Source organism: Apus apus, chromosome Z (assembly GCF_020740795.1).
Source record: "Apus apus isolate bApuApu2 chromosome Z, bApuApu2.pri.cur, whole genome shotgun sequence".
In the NCBI taxonomy this organism is placed as follows: domain Eukaryota; kingdom Metazoa; phylum Chordata; class Aves; order Apodiformes; family Apodidae; genus Apus; species Apus apus.
Genome location: NC_067312.1, coordinates 30346873 through 30362313, shown reverse-complemented (window position 1 = coordinate 30362313; position 15441 = coordinate 30346873). Strand labels below are relative to the sequence as shown.

The 15441-nt window shown below is 37.5% G+C and overlaps 1 protein-coding gene across 8 annotated transcripts in view; it reads right to left on the bottom strand.

Annotated features, from left to right (window-relative positions):
• KDM4C (lysine demethylase 4C) overlaps positions 1 to 15441 on the bottom strand; it is a 272401-nt gene that overhangs the window by 249780 nt on the left and 7180 nt on the right. For all 8 annotated transcript variants that reach the window (XM_051642757.1, XM_051642760.1, XM_051642762.1 and 5 more), the window contains exons 2-3: positions 9841 to 10005; positions 2488 to 2663 (exon numbers count right to left, since the gene is read on the bottom strand). In XM_051642757.1, coding sequence (XP_051498717.1) covers positions 2488 to 2663; positions 9841 to 9984 — 320 coding nt within the window. In that variant the 5' untranslated portion in view covers positions 9985 to 10005. The remainder of the gene's footprint in view (positions 1 to 2487; positions 2664 to 9840; positions 10006 to 15441) is intronic.

Below are 15441 nucleotides of genomic sequence, written 5' to 3'. Positions count from 1 at the left end.
AATAAAAGATGCAATGCACCATAACAAGCACATGCAATCCTTTAAAAGGCAGCTATGATTCAATTTAGATATGAATGGCCCTTCTCTTTTCCTAAAGGAAATAGATAACATTGCAATACTCAAGAAAATAATCTTTAACAGAGAAGTCTTCTTCATTAAGAAACAATATTATTTTTATGGGATAATAAGGACTCTCAGGTACTTTACAGTTTAAAGAACTATAGACTGCATTAGGAGTGTTATGGGAGGTTTTATGACACATTTTCTCAAGACCAGTAATGAGTATTTAGGAAGACCCACAGCTAGTAATAGACAAGAAGCCCTCCCAACTACTCTTAACTGTACCTATGGAGTTGTCAACTTATTTCAGCAAAAAATATGAAAACTGAAATCAGGAACAATTCCAAAATGCCTTCTAAGATAAGGAATATAATAAATTATACTAACATCATGATACATATTAAAACACAGTATTTTTGCATCATGTAACTATTTTAAGAAACTAGTCTCTCATTTTATCATGGGTTAATCAAATGTAGACTTCCAACATGTATGAACAGATAACATAGAAAATTGCATCAGATATCATACAGGTTTTGTATTTTATTCTCCCCTCTTATATTTAATGAAGGAGTAATTTTAAGCATAACAAAATAAGTTCCCATTCCCACTTAACAGAGAAATAAAAATTTAAGTGCGATAACGTCAATTTTTCACTAGTAATACATGGGCAGAAACATATCTATCCTTATTAACTGAAAAACAGAGATCCCTTTTGCATTTCAACAAAGGCATGGACATTATGGAACATTTACTGAGGAGCCTGTTTAAAAGCTGTTCACAGCCTAGTTTTTTTCTGATCTTGATAACCTTCTCAATTTCTTAAATTAACTTATGTGAGAACCTTTCCTTCAAACTAGGGCAGTGTTACCTTCCTTCATTACATGCAAGTATCTGTTCTCTAGGATCCTTTGACTCAACTTCCAGAAACTATTCCCATTCAGTTTTCATTATGATAGGCCATTCTAGTATCTAGGCCAAAAAAAAATTTCAATATTTAACATTATTAAGTGTACTCAAAATAAAACTCACATATGAGTCTGCACCATCTTCATTATTTTCAATATAAGCATTTTAGAATACAAAGAAAAAAGGCAGACAGAAAGCATCACGTCTCCAGTTTTCCAAATGCCTTCTTGCTTCCAGCATTCTCATAGCTAAACTGAAGAAGTGTGATCTGGATGATCGGTTGGAGAGGTGGATTGTGAATTGGTTGGAGGGAAGAAGTCAGAGAGTAGTGGTCAACAGGAAAGAATCTAGTTGGAGGTCTGTGACTAGTAGAGACCCTCAGGGGTCGGTACTGGGACCGGTACTGTTCAATAGTTTCATCAACAACCTGGATGAGGGAACAGAGTGTGCCCTCAGCAAGTTTGCTGATGACACTGAATTGGAAAGAGCAGCTGACACACCAGAGGCTGTGCTGCTATTCAGCAAGACCTAGACAGGCTGGAGACTTGGGCAGGGAGAAACTCAATTTAATTTAACAAGGGCAAGTGTAGAGTCTTGCATTTGGGGAAGAACAACCCCATGGACCAGTACAGGTTGGGGGCTGACCTGCTGGAGAGCAGTGTAGGAGAAAGGGACCTGGGGGTCCTGGTGGACAGGAGGATGACCATGAGCCAGCAATGTACCCTTGTGGCCAAGAAGGCCAATGGCATCCTGGAGTGCATTAGAAAGGGTGTGGTTAGTAGGTCAAGGGAGGTTCTCCTCCCCCTCTATTCTGCCTTGGTGAGGCCACATCTGGAATATTGTGTCCAGTTCTGGGCCCCTCAGTTCAAGAAGGACAGGGAACTGCTTGAGAAGAGTCCAGTGCAGAGCCACAAAGATGATGAAGGCAGTGGAACATCTCCCTTATGAGGAAAGGCTGAGGGAGCTGGGTCTCTTTGGCTTGGAGGAGACTGAGGGGCGACCTCATCAACTTTCACAAATATGTTAAGGGGGAGTGTCAGGAGGATGGAGCCAGCTTCTTCTCAGTGATGTCCAGTGATAGGACAAGGGGCAATGGATGCAAACTGGAGCATAGAAGGTTCCACATAAATAGGAGGAAAATCTTCTTTACTGTGAGAGTGACAGAGCACTGGAACAGGCTGCCCAGAGAAGTTGTGGAGTCTCCTTCACTGGAGACATTTAAAACCCGTCTGGATGCGTTCCTGTGTGATGTGCTCTCAGTGATACTGCTCTGGCAGGGGGGTTGGACTGGATGGTCTTTCAGGATCCCTTCCAACCCCTAAGATTCTGTGAATCTGTGATGCCACAGTGACAGATACTTTCAACAACAGAAACACAAACAAGATTCACATTGTGTTACCCTTCCACGACTTAAGAGATCTGCTAAGTAAGAGAAGGAATCACAAGCTGTCTAGAACAATCCCAATAAATTATTATATAGGAACAAAGAAATACTTGTCTCTCTATCCATAGACATACTTGTCACTGTTTGCCAGCTGCCTGAACTCTTTCACTGTCATTGGTTTTTTCTGAATGTTGTACTGTGTGAAGAGCCCCGACTGGCCTGTGACCATCTGTTGAATTGGAGCCGGGATCAACAAATCTTCAATATCATCATAATGTTTTCTTGGCTTCCACTCCTTTGGTGGGATAACCTTTAAATTCAGAAAGAAAAAATAGGACACATACAGTTGAAATACCAATTCACGAAATAGTAAAAAATATTTCATAAAAACTTTATAGTCCATGATATAAAATTATCTTCAATCACAACAACAACAAAAAAAGATTGACAGTCCACTGTTATTTGGTGTAAACAGTATGAATAAGTTTATTCTGGACTTTAAAATGGGAAAAATACAACTATTTTACAGAGTTTTAGATTTTTTAGTCTATTTAACTTCCTAATAAAATTGCAGGGCATAATTCTATTACTCTAAGAGTTTGCACTAATTTAGATATACTGGTTTTAACATAATTTAAACCTCATAATTAAAGATTAAAGCTACATGCAGATTAACCAATTGTAAACTTAACACTTTTATTTAAAATACTACAGAATTGCCTAAAGTCTATGAAAATCCCTCAGAAGATTCTAAAGTGCTAGCAATGAAGTCATTGGGAATTTCAAAGAAGCCTGTAGTCATATCAGTGTTCATTAGCGTGCTGTGTAATTCTGAGCATTCTTTGAATGCATTATTTTATCTAAAAAAAGAAAAATCTCTATATTTGAAAATGTAACAGCTTTCAAACAACAACAGACATTTTTAATATATGGTTTTGTTTTGGTTTTGAACTTCTGCTTGCCCAAAGGCTCAATGATATTTTCTTTGATCCGCTCATTATATTCATTCTTTTATATGGTGCTCAAATCAAGATTTCACAAGCATTGGCTTGCAAACTTTTAAAGTAACATACAACAAAGCAGGATGACTTTCATACGCATGCATCTACCATGTAAGAATTACATTACTTGAAAAATTAATTCATATCTTACACTAGACTAACTAAGCTGTTCCTCTAACAAGCATTTTAGGATTCCACACAATATTGTCAGTTACAGATTTTGCTATTACATCACTCCAACAAAGTAAAAAATCATTTGCTACCTTTGGAAAACAATCACAAATGGGCAAATGGTAATGCTAACTCAAAGAAATCCGATCAAGACAATTCAAACTAGCAAGTATACACTAAAACAGAAAGATCAAGCTGAAGAAATGTTATCAGATAGTAATGTACTTCCATACCTAATATTTTAATTTTACATATAAACAGGCATTTTTATCCAGTTTTTACACAGATGCAACTATCATTTTTCCTTCAGAGCTTCCGCAGGACTTCTTTTACAGGGACTAGAATGTTTCAGCGTTGTTTGCTTTTAGAGAAAAAAAATAAGCTAATCATCTTGCGATTCCTACTTATTTCTTTCACACCAGTCTTAAATTGTATTTCCTTACTGAATTAAAAAAAATAAGTGGTAGGAAAAATGGCTTCATCCTGGCTCAAATCAGGACAACAACAAAATACAGAATGTCAGTTTGAAAGCAGAGAAGTCATGCATTCAAAATATATGCATCAAAGTCAAATATGTGCATAGAGATTTCCACTTTCATGATTATTAAGCATGAACTGGCAGGTTTGGCTCAAATATATGAATACTGAAAAGTAAAATTTGCATTATCCTTTTTAATTCAAGGTCAGCATGTTTTCAGCAATAAAAATATTTTCGTGAACACAGGTTCAAAATATCTCCTTCTATCTAACCAGAGCACATTTTTATTGTTGTCATTGGAGTACATTTCAGACAAGTTAATTCTGTGGGGACTGTTATGTTAAGCAACATTTTACAAAAAAATAAAAAGAAATTGCATTTTCTAACAAAGGTCAGGACAAGGACTTGAGATGTTAAAACATCACATCCAAAGTGACACACAGCTAGTCATTATCAGACCCGGAAATAATGCATAGGTCTCGGAGTTTTCACCACTGACCTATCCCATTGAAGCCACTTCACATTCCCCTTAGCAAAAATTACCTCTTCAAAGTCAGGTTTACTCAATGGAAGCAACCTAAATCACATTCATTAGCCAAGCTGTTCAATGCACAAATATAAAAATGGAAAATCCTGAGACAAGGATCTCTCATACACACATACCTATGCATACATAAATAAATATATATCTGTGTATTTATATAAAAAATATCCTGAGCATATAAACACTGTCTAGTGTTATTTACTGTGATATAAAGTCAGTTTTAGATAAAGATGTCATAGTTACACCACTCAGTCTCCTCCATGAAGGATGCACATTAGTACAACTGAGGTTTTTTTCAAAGTGCACACATTTCTGTCAAAACCTCTTTGATATACTGGTAATCTATTCTACATTTGATTCTAAATGACATTGGCTACTATTTCTATGTAGCTGCTTCTGCTCCAACTTTTCTGAAAACTGTTTTTCTTGTACTTGCCCACCTCTATTTTCAGTAACATGCTCCAAAATTACTTTTCTACTTGTCAGTGAAACTGCAAATTAGTTTAACTATCTTGCAATACAGATTGAATCTCCAGAACACTTCTTATTAAAGAGCAACTAATCTATCAGTGTGCCTTGTTTTTCATTTGTTTGACTGCTTTCACTTATTTTCTTTTTTGAAGTATAGAGTCCTCTGTAACAGTAAGACTAAAATAGATCATCCATGCCTACAGCTCATTCCAGCCGAGTGGAAATTTTTTAGCCAATGTCCTCGAGGGATGCCACGGCATATTACCTGCTCTGGAAATGGTTAATATTGTCTGGTACCTTAATAATTTGTTTCAGGAATAGCACTAGGAACTTTCTTCTTTTAAAAAACATTGCATTGCCGGCACTTCCCACTGCCACAATATATGCAAGCCTGAAGGTCATTTTATCCCCATTTACATAAACACACTCTTCTACAAAGATAAGAGGACTCCTGCCCTTATACTTTCACATTTAACCTGAAATGTTGGGTAAGTACACTCTGCTTATGATCTCTGTTTAGAGGTGAAATTACTGTTTCTGCATATGCATAAAGCTCCTCTGCTAGTCTTTTCTCTTTTGGCATTCATACTCGTCTGTATATCCTAGGTTTAATACAAACTAGGTCCTATGCAAGTTCATTTTCCATTACTATCAAAAGACAAAAAAAATAATTTCTGTTATTTTAAATCCAATTTCCAAAACTCAGAAAATGTTTCTTAAAACTTTTGCAGTATGAATTACTGACATGAAAAGATTGTTTTTAAAAATAAGATAATTTTTATAGAGACATTTTTTTTGAGACTTAACAAAAATAATAACAATTAGAATATAAAAAGTGTCAAGACAAGTAATATGTAACAACTAACCAACAGGCTGAAAACAGCTAGTGATGCTTTAACTGCTATTCTAGCATCAAGCAGAAGGGGAAAGTAGATTAGAAGGGGCCATCCTTAGTTACACTACAACTGAAACATGACTAACACAATTAATAATTTTTAAAATGTGTTGTTATGCTTTCTTGTAGTATAGATATTATTCCAGGTGTTCTGTAAACCCAGGTCAGCAGATATCCCATGAACATATAAATACAGATATATAGAAAAATATTTTTTGTGCACCTGGGACTAGCACAGGCAAACAATCCGTACATGGACAAGAGCTTCCCACATACTTCTGAAATGTGATAGATGGAATGGCAATTAAACCCTATGAGTATGGCCAGAAGTGGAGACATGCACACTTTTAATCATATAAGCATGGAGATATTAAGTTCAAACAAGCCAAATCATACCACACAAAATATCACAAATCCCTGACTATAAGGCCAAATTCTGTCTTTATCAGATATGTTCAGCTTTAGTGACTTAACAGAAACAGTAGAAAACTCCAAGTGCTATAAGAGAAGTGAATATCTATATAAATCAAATTTTGGCACTTTTTTTAAGACTCCACAAATTTCCAGTTTCTATTAATTGCATGTATGCATACAATTTGTGAGAAAAAAAAAAAAATCTGTAGCCAAATTTTTCCATCCATATTACCAGATAATGATATCTAATAAGCATCAGATTGAGAGATGATGTTAATGAAAGAATCAGGAAAAAATATCATTCCCTTTTAAAAAAAAAATACAGTCCAGGTAAAACTACAAAATATATACTTCCATAATGGTAACAACACTTAAAGATTCTTCCTCAAGGAAGCAGCTAGTGATTTCATCACGGAAGAAAGTGGTTTTAACTTGGATTTCATTACTTATTTTGAAATAAAACGTTGCTTGAAAAATTAAAACGTAATGTCATTCAAATAGTGTTCACTCGGGATATGCACCTAAAATTTACTATCCACTTCTCATACTAATCCTGAAGGCCGTCATATCATGAAGCACTTTGAGTGTCACTTAAATTACTAAAATGGACTCCCTACTCATCTTCCACTCAGTTACAGGATTCTAATATACATCTTGCAGCAACACACCGTGGTGTATATACTACAGCCTTGCCATGATCACCATTTTAGAGACTGATTTTTTTAACAGATTAGTGTTAAAGTAAATTAAATACAATATACGCCTGCATCCATTCCACAGCCAACATCTGCATTATACTCTGGAAAATACTGAAACACCTGGTAGATATCGCTCTTGCATCTAGTATTTTTTAACAATTAGTTTCACATATTCATGTGCCTCTAAGGGAAAGAGATTACTACTACTTTGGCCCATTACAAAGTTTATATATTAAAGTTAAGTACCACTCTTTTTAAAATTACAGCATTAGTATATTTTATTGGTATTACGTAATTCTTGCCTTTCAGTAACAAGTGAATATTGAAATCACAAATATTTCATACATGCAAGAATTCATCTTGTACTTTGCTACTACAGAAAATTATCTCTATCCAGAATCTTCACAAAGATATCTCCTTAAAGAGTTCACTACAGACACAGAGAAGCAGAAAGAGAGAAAGACAGAAAGAGTGTCAAGCTACAACAAAAGTAATTTTAAATTAAGATAAAACTGTTTCACATTATTTTCTTCCACATTCTTTTCTAAAGTTAGTATGTTTGCAGCTCTCTCCTCAGGTCATCCTCAATGGCTCTGCCCTTTTCTTCTACACTGGCTGCACATGGAGGTTTAATTGCTGGATGGCAGAAAAGGAACCATAACAAGAACCAAGAGCCAAAACAGAATGATGACTGAAGACATATTCACATCTCAAAAAAATCTGAATAATATTTCCAGTAAGACAAATTCATTTTCTCTTTACACTTCTAACAGGCTGAGATTCCGCAAACAAGAATGCCAAGACAAAGAAAAGTCTGTTCCATATATCATAAAGTTCACACACACAAATTACTAGTATACTGGACTCAATTTTTATTTTAGTCCGACAGTTAATCTTAGGTACACCAGCAGCCTCAGAGGGGCACCTAAGCATCATGTACCAGGAAGTCACTGATCAGTGTTCCCAGCTGCTTCAATCCCCAACAGAAAAGAAGCAGCACAAAATAAAACTGGTGGAGAGTAACTGAAGCTCTTTTTTATTATTAATGTCTCAGCAACAAGGAAAGAATTTTGCATAGGTTGTTTAAGAATGACAGCGTTACACTTGATGATACACCCCCTGAGAATTGTAAAAGGAATAAGCAGATATACGGTTTCTAAAGGAAAATTAAATATAAGGTAGCTGGTTTGGTTTGTTTATTTCCAAATTAATAAGCTTCTGGTTGTGAATCAAAAGTCTAGCTGCAGCCCAGGATAGATATAGCCATGATAAAGAGCATATCACAAATATTATTTTTAACAAAACTAGTTCACTTGTTTGTTTTTTTTCCCCAACACATTACACGCTAAGAGCTCATACAATAGCTCCCTCATACAGCCAAAGAAAGCATGGATATGCATACCTGTCTTTGTTTTATACATAACATACCAAAGAAAGCAATCACTTAAATTAATAAACAAATTTAAATAGAAAAAAAATTGTATCGTCTCAGTGGCTGGTCATAAGGCACTTTCTTTGCCTATATCCCCATGAAACAGGACTAGAAACTACCAACAGCAAAAGTAATGCTATTTGTAGAAACACTGTGAAATTGTTTTTTAATATTAATTCAATGTACATAATCCACAGAATGATACGTAGATAGAATTTCCTGCTCACAGATCCGTTAATGGCTTAAACCTGTTGAGCAGAAGATGTCACTATGATGAATTTGCTGTTCACTGTTTAATATGAGATGACTGCAGTAGTTCAGCCCCACAGAAATAGGTTCCATAATATAGCTGAGTATGTGAAAATTCAGCTCAGGGTTTCATCTGTTGTCTATTTATCACATTTCTACTCCTTTTTGCAGAGAGGAGTTTGAAAATATGACCTATATGTATCCGACCCTCCAAAATCAGAAAGCAAATAAACTACAAAGTTTTCAAAGTGTGAGGAGATCAGCTTTGCTTTGTTTTATGGGAAACGTGGAAGAGGGAGTGGGAAACAAAAAACTTAGGGTTTTATTTTTCTCCTTTCAATTTTTAAATGTCTTGACTTTACAATAATAGCTTCCAAAAAAAAAGTGATGAAGACTGCTATTCCCACTAACTACTTAAAATAGCTAGGCTAGGATTTCTAGACCTGCACCATTTCCTGCTGGTTTGAAAAGCAGCAAAACAGATTCAGCATAAATACTTACATAACATAGCACTAAACTGCATCACACATTAATCTCTTACAATCACTCTCCACTAGTGGAGTAACACCTGCCATAAAATCCTGGATATATCACGCTTCAATGGGCAATACAATGGTAGTTAGTGTATCTCAAATTCCCATTAACAAAAAGGTAACACGACTACCATTAAAAAGAAAACTATTTTCATTCAAACAGTGCCTCACTGTCTTCACCGATACACCTACTGACTGTGGTGTGATAATTCGCTTCAGTCACAACCCTAAAAGACCAAGTTCAACATCTGGTAGATCAGGACTTAACAATTTATTCTATGAATTCCCTATTTTTTTCTGACTTGCCAAAAATTAGTTTAAATCTGCCTTACAACTCGATCCTCTTTTGCAATTGTAAACATGGAAACAAGTGATGGTTAGAGAGACAACAGTATACATCACCTTCATTAGCTGGAATGAAACATCAGACACACCAAAAAGTTCTTTCTTAAAGCAATAACAGAACAGTGTCTATTCATTGAAAATCATTTGGAAAAAAGATGTTAAAACACTAAAAAGGTCAGTTTTGCAATCAGCAAAACACAAACACTGTTAAAATAGGTATTAGAAACAATACTCATTCTACATTACAGATGTTTACCTTTGCAACTCCAGCCCTATGAGCACCTTGTGATTCCATGTAGGCTAAGTATTTGTTGAAGTCCTTGAATTCATCCATCGAAGGCCTGAAAGTCATGATTTTGCAGCTTGGGTTTGGAGGACTGTCTGAGATGACACCAGCCATTGTGGTTCACTTTCAATCCAGCTTTAAAAAAAAAAAACAATAAATTGCAGTTAAGAGAATGATCTTTAAAACTAATTCTGAGATTTGACATACATGTGTTCAAAAGGAGAAAAGCTTCTGAAATCCTGTCATTCTGTAGTACAAAAGGCAGAAAACAAATGCTTATTTTTTCTCCTTACTTCTTTAAAAGTACTCAGCACGAACACTATAATGAGTGACATTTATACAGTCCAGTCCATACTTCTGTTTATATGGCAGATTTTCTCAAGTTAACCTTTGGCATCATAGTAGCATCTTCCTGTATCAATCCACTTGCATGTTGCTGCATTTCTCTATCTGGAGATTCACATTTACACATTTGAAAAAATGTAACTACTTCCAATTGGTATATGGAGAAAACTGATTACTCTTATTCCACTCACTGCAAACTCAAAGAGCACCTGGATTTCCTAACTCCCACTTCAGCAGCTTAACAACAGGACTGTATTATCTCTCATTCTCTGAAACCTCCTCAACAGAAACAAGTGATAAACATGAAGACAACGGGTGTTTCCTCTTATTTCCATTCCTACACTGAGGGTGTCTAAAATCAAAACTGTATTTCTATTTAAAACCAAGATACATTTTTCATTAAAGGACTGATCTTTAGGCAACTGACAGATGTATATTAGCTTGAGCAGGTGTTGTAAGTTTCCAACTATACATCACCACGTGCATCCATTGCTCACAAAATTCTTCCTTAATACCAAAAATAAAAGTCATCCCAGAATACAATTAACTGAACTGTAACGAGGTTTTTGGTAATTCAGCTCTCCTGAGCATGTAATTTAATGCATTCCTCATTTTCTCCATCTGCAAAATGCATGCAACCATGTTTTTTATGTCACACAGTGTCACCGTAAGTCTTCCTTGTATGTTTGTGTATTAACCACTAATTTGATTAGCGTCTAGCTTGCCGTGAATCACTGCACAGAAAATCTGCATGTGGAAGATTGCTTTTCACATTTCACTCTCCTACTGGTATTCTAACACTTAGCCTGCCTTCTGTGTCCTTATATTTCCTCTCATTTTGCCTCACCACTTTACTCAGCACTTAATTTCTTTTTCTATGCTCCTGCATTCACTACTGTCTTATTCCCCTCCCTACACTACCTTCCATCCCTATTTGAATTGAAATTAACTAGATTTCTGCAACTCTCCCAATCTGAAAGTCAGTAACACTTAAATTTGGGGATATTTTTGCATTTAAAATATAAAGTCCATATAGGCAACACACCTCATAATGTACAAGTGTATTACCTTCCCTTAGCAGTAAACAGCTGGTTGGTTTATAATACACCATTCATTTATTCCCATCCATTAAAGTTCCACATATAATCTTGCTAGTATGAACAGTCCTGGAAAAATTAGACTTGGATTTATGACCAAAGGGGAAGTTACCACAGAATCCTAGGGGTTGGAAGGGACCTCGAAGGAACATCCAGTCCAACCCCCCTGCCAGAGTAGGATCACCTAGAGCACATCACAACAGGAACATGTCCAGGCGGGTTTTGAATGTCTCCAATGAAGGAGACTCCGCAACCTCTCTGGGCAGCCTGTTCCAGTGCTCTGTCACTCTCTCTTCTGATGTTTACGTGGAACCTCCTATGTTCCAGTTCGCACCCACTGCCTCTTGTCCCATATACTAGACATCACTGAAAAAAGCCTGGCTCCATCCTCCTGAACCTTGTCCTTAACATATTTGTAAACACTGATGAGGTCGCCCTCAGTCTCCTCTTCTCCAAGCCAAAGAGACCCACCTCCCTCAGCCTTTCCTCATAGGGGAGATGTTCCACTGCCTTCATCATCTTTGTGGCTCTGTGCTGGACTCTTTCAAGCAGTTCCCTGTCCTTCTTGAACTGAGGGGCCCAGAACTGGACACAATATTCCAGATGTGGCCTCACCAAGGCAGAATAGAGGGGGAGGAGAACCTCCCTTGACCTACTAACCACACCCTTTCTAATGCACCCCAGGATGCCATTGGCCTTCTTAGCCACAAGGGTACATTGCTGGCTCATGGTCATCCTCCTGTCCACCAGGACCCCCAGGGCCCTTTCTCCTACACTGCTCTCCAGCAGTTCAGTCCCCAACCTGTACTGGTCCATGGGGTTGTTCTTCCCCAGATGCAAGACTCTACACTTGCCCTTGTTGAATTTCATTGAGTTTCTCCCTGCCCAACTCTTCAGCCTGTCCAGGTCTCGCTGAATAGCAGCACATTAAGAAAGTTATACTTCCTTTCATATCAAAGTTCAACACACAGTGTTTACTATTCATAATGCTTCACTGACAGTAAATTGACACTGGACATACACTCAAACAGGATATTTTATTTCTCCATATAAAATCGATTTTTAGGCTTTCACCTTTAAATGTGTTAAATAAGTATATACACTAGTGAAATACACATACACACACATATATATATATACACACACAATCCCTACCTCTGAAAAACAAACTCTCTTCTATTTCTTCACTAGGAAAAAAATTTAATAGTCTACCATTATCATTTTACACCTTTCAATTCAGTCCACTGACTGTATACAAGACACCCAGCAGTGAGTAGCTATTTCACCATAGCATAAAGATTAATATCCTTCCCTCAACTATCCCAGTATTCTCTGACACGGTCAGTGCAGTTTTGGATTGCTTTGGAGGGGATGAGGAGAGAGAGCAAGCAAGAGGGAAGAGTTGATTCATTCTTTGGTTGGTTTCTTTTTAGTAGGCAAGTGACTTCAGCATCCACTTACAATTTTTTCTTTCACATGACTAGTATTCTTCCCTTTAATGGATAGAGAGGAACTTCTGAGAAGGGTGTTTTATCCATCTACCTGCCCAGTACCGAGTCCAGCATTCCCAAACCAAGTCAAGCACTCCTAAAGCACTACCTTTAACTGGGGAAGGCATGGCATGCTGGAACAAAGAGTAGTCTGAATTGCACTAAGGTAACCAATGACTGTGAGACAATTGTCTCACTACTTAACATCTCACTATTTAACTCAACACAATGTCGAGTTGCTGGAGCATGTCCAGAGATGAGCTACCAAGCTGGTAAAGGGTCTGGAGAATAAGCCCTATGCAGAGCAGCTGAGGGAACAGGGATTGTTTAGTTTGAAGAAGAGAAGGCTGAGGGGAGACCTCATTGCTTTCTATGACTACCTGAAAGGAGGCTGTAGGGAGGTGGGAGCTGGTCTCTTCTCTCAAGTGAATGACAGGACAAAAGGAAACCAAAGCCGAGCAAATATTTCTGCTTAGTTCAATGTGGTATTTGTAGACAACACAAAACTGGGAGGATCAGCTGATACACCAGAGGGTTGTGCTACTGTTTAGAGGGACCTTGACAGGCTGGGGAAATGCAGGTTCCAACAGGAACCTACCTCATGAAGCTCAACAAGGGGAATAGCAAAGTGCTCCACCTAAGGAGGAACAACCCCAGGCATATGGGGTACATGATGGGTGCTGACGAGCTGGAAAGCAGCTTTGCAGAATAAGCCTTTGGGTGTTCTGGGCAACACCAAGACAAACACAAACCAGTGACCTTCCCATGCAGCAAAGCTAGCTAACAGTATCCTGGGCTGCTCTAGGAGGAATGCTGCCAGCAGATCCAGGGAGGTGATTCTCCTCTTTTATTCAGCACTGTTGAGGCCACATCTGGAGTCTGTGCCCAGTTCTGGGCTCCCGAAGACAAGAAAAATATGAAACTTCTGGAAGGCTGTCCTGCAAATGGCCACTAGGACAATTAAGAGACTGGAGCATCTCTCTCATGAAGGAAGGCTGAGAGAGCTGAGTAAGTCATCCTAGAGAATAAAAGTCTCATATCTATGAGCATAAACACCCAGAAATGGAATAAAGAGGAGGGAGATAGTTTTTTTTCAGTGATGCCCAGTGACAAGACAAATGGCAAGGGCACAAACTGAAACACAGGAAATTCCATCCCAACTTCAGGAATTCTCATTGTGAGGGTGGTCAAACACTGGAAGAAAGAGCTCAGAGAGGCTGCAGAGTCTCTGTCCTTGGAGATATGCTAAGCACCAGGCACAGTGCCGATCAACCTATTCTAGCTGAGCCTGCTTGAGCAGTGTGGTTGGGCTGCATATACTCAAGACTACTCTGTGATCTTATCCTTCTGTGGCTATAAAGACAGACTCTTCCCAGTGGTACCTAGTGGTAACGTAAGTGGCAGGAGGCACAATTCAAAATACAGGCTGTGGAGTGTCCACACTTTTCAAAAGCCAATTCAACACTGTCTGAGAGATCCATTGCAGCTAAGCCTGCTTTCTGCAGGGAGACTGGAGCACACAACCTTCCAAGGTCCCTTCCAACATCCACAGTTCTCCAATTCTGAGCTAGTCCTACCTACTGCTGTAAGTTAAACACTGCAGCTGCACAGCTAAATACCCAAAGCCAAATTTACAGTTATGAATTACTCTGACAACTCATACACGTGCACAGTGCCACACATCACCTACATTACCTTCCCCTACATCACAGAAGGCTTTTATATAAAAATCATCTATATAAATTGATTTAACAATTAGCTTAACCAGCTTATATGTAAACATATTAAATAATACCATTCATATGGAAAGCTCGATTCAAAAGAAAATCTAGTATCAACCTTTTTATTCTTCTTTTGTTTGTAGGCACAAAATATACACAAGTACAGTGCTCATGTGTTTTCCTACAAACCTGATGTTTGTCTTCCGTAGTTTTGTAATTAAATCTGTCTAAGGTGAAGGGGTCTAAGTTTGAAAGATAAATTATCTCTTACATTTCTTATGAGAAGGGGTAAGGAGACAAGAAAAAGCCATACCCATGTGACTCAGCTGTGAGGAAAATGCTGCAGGATTATTTTGGCCAGTGTCTGACTCGAAACAAGAAGCACAAAAAACTAATTATTGCAAAAATTGGTATGAAAAAAATTCTTCTCAGACATCTCACCAAAACATATCAGTTTCATCACCTGACCTGCTTTAAAAACAGCAATGTACCAAGCAAACATGTAATTACCAAATGAATTTAATATACCCTAGCACTTAGCCACAAAGAAGAAATTCACTAATTTAAGTAACTGTTAAAACTAATAAATGGCTATTAACTCACGCTAGCTTCTACAATCACACACAGCATGCTTGCCTGACTACTGGTTTCCTACAACACTGTTTGCAAAACACACTAAAGATACTAACTATATTATTATTTTACATGTCTGGAATGAAGATAAGGCTCAAGCCTATAATCAAATTGCACTGTGATGAACCTGAATCTGTATCGCAAACAGAGTTAGTAACTTTCAACTAATCATGAAGATGTGTACAGCAGTGGACAGGCAGAACTTTTGCACAGCTTCACTAAAGTGTGAAAAATAGAAATCCTTTCTTTCACCGGATCTTTTTTCTACTTGCTTCCATGCATCTT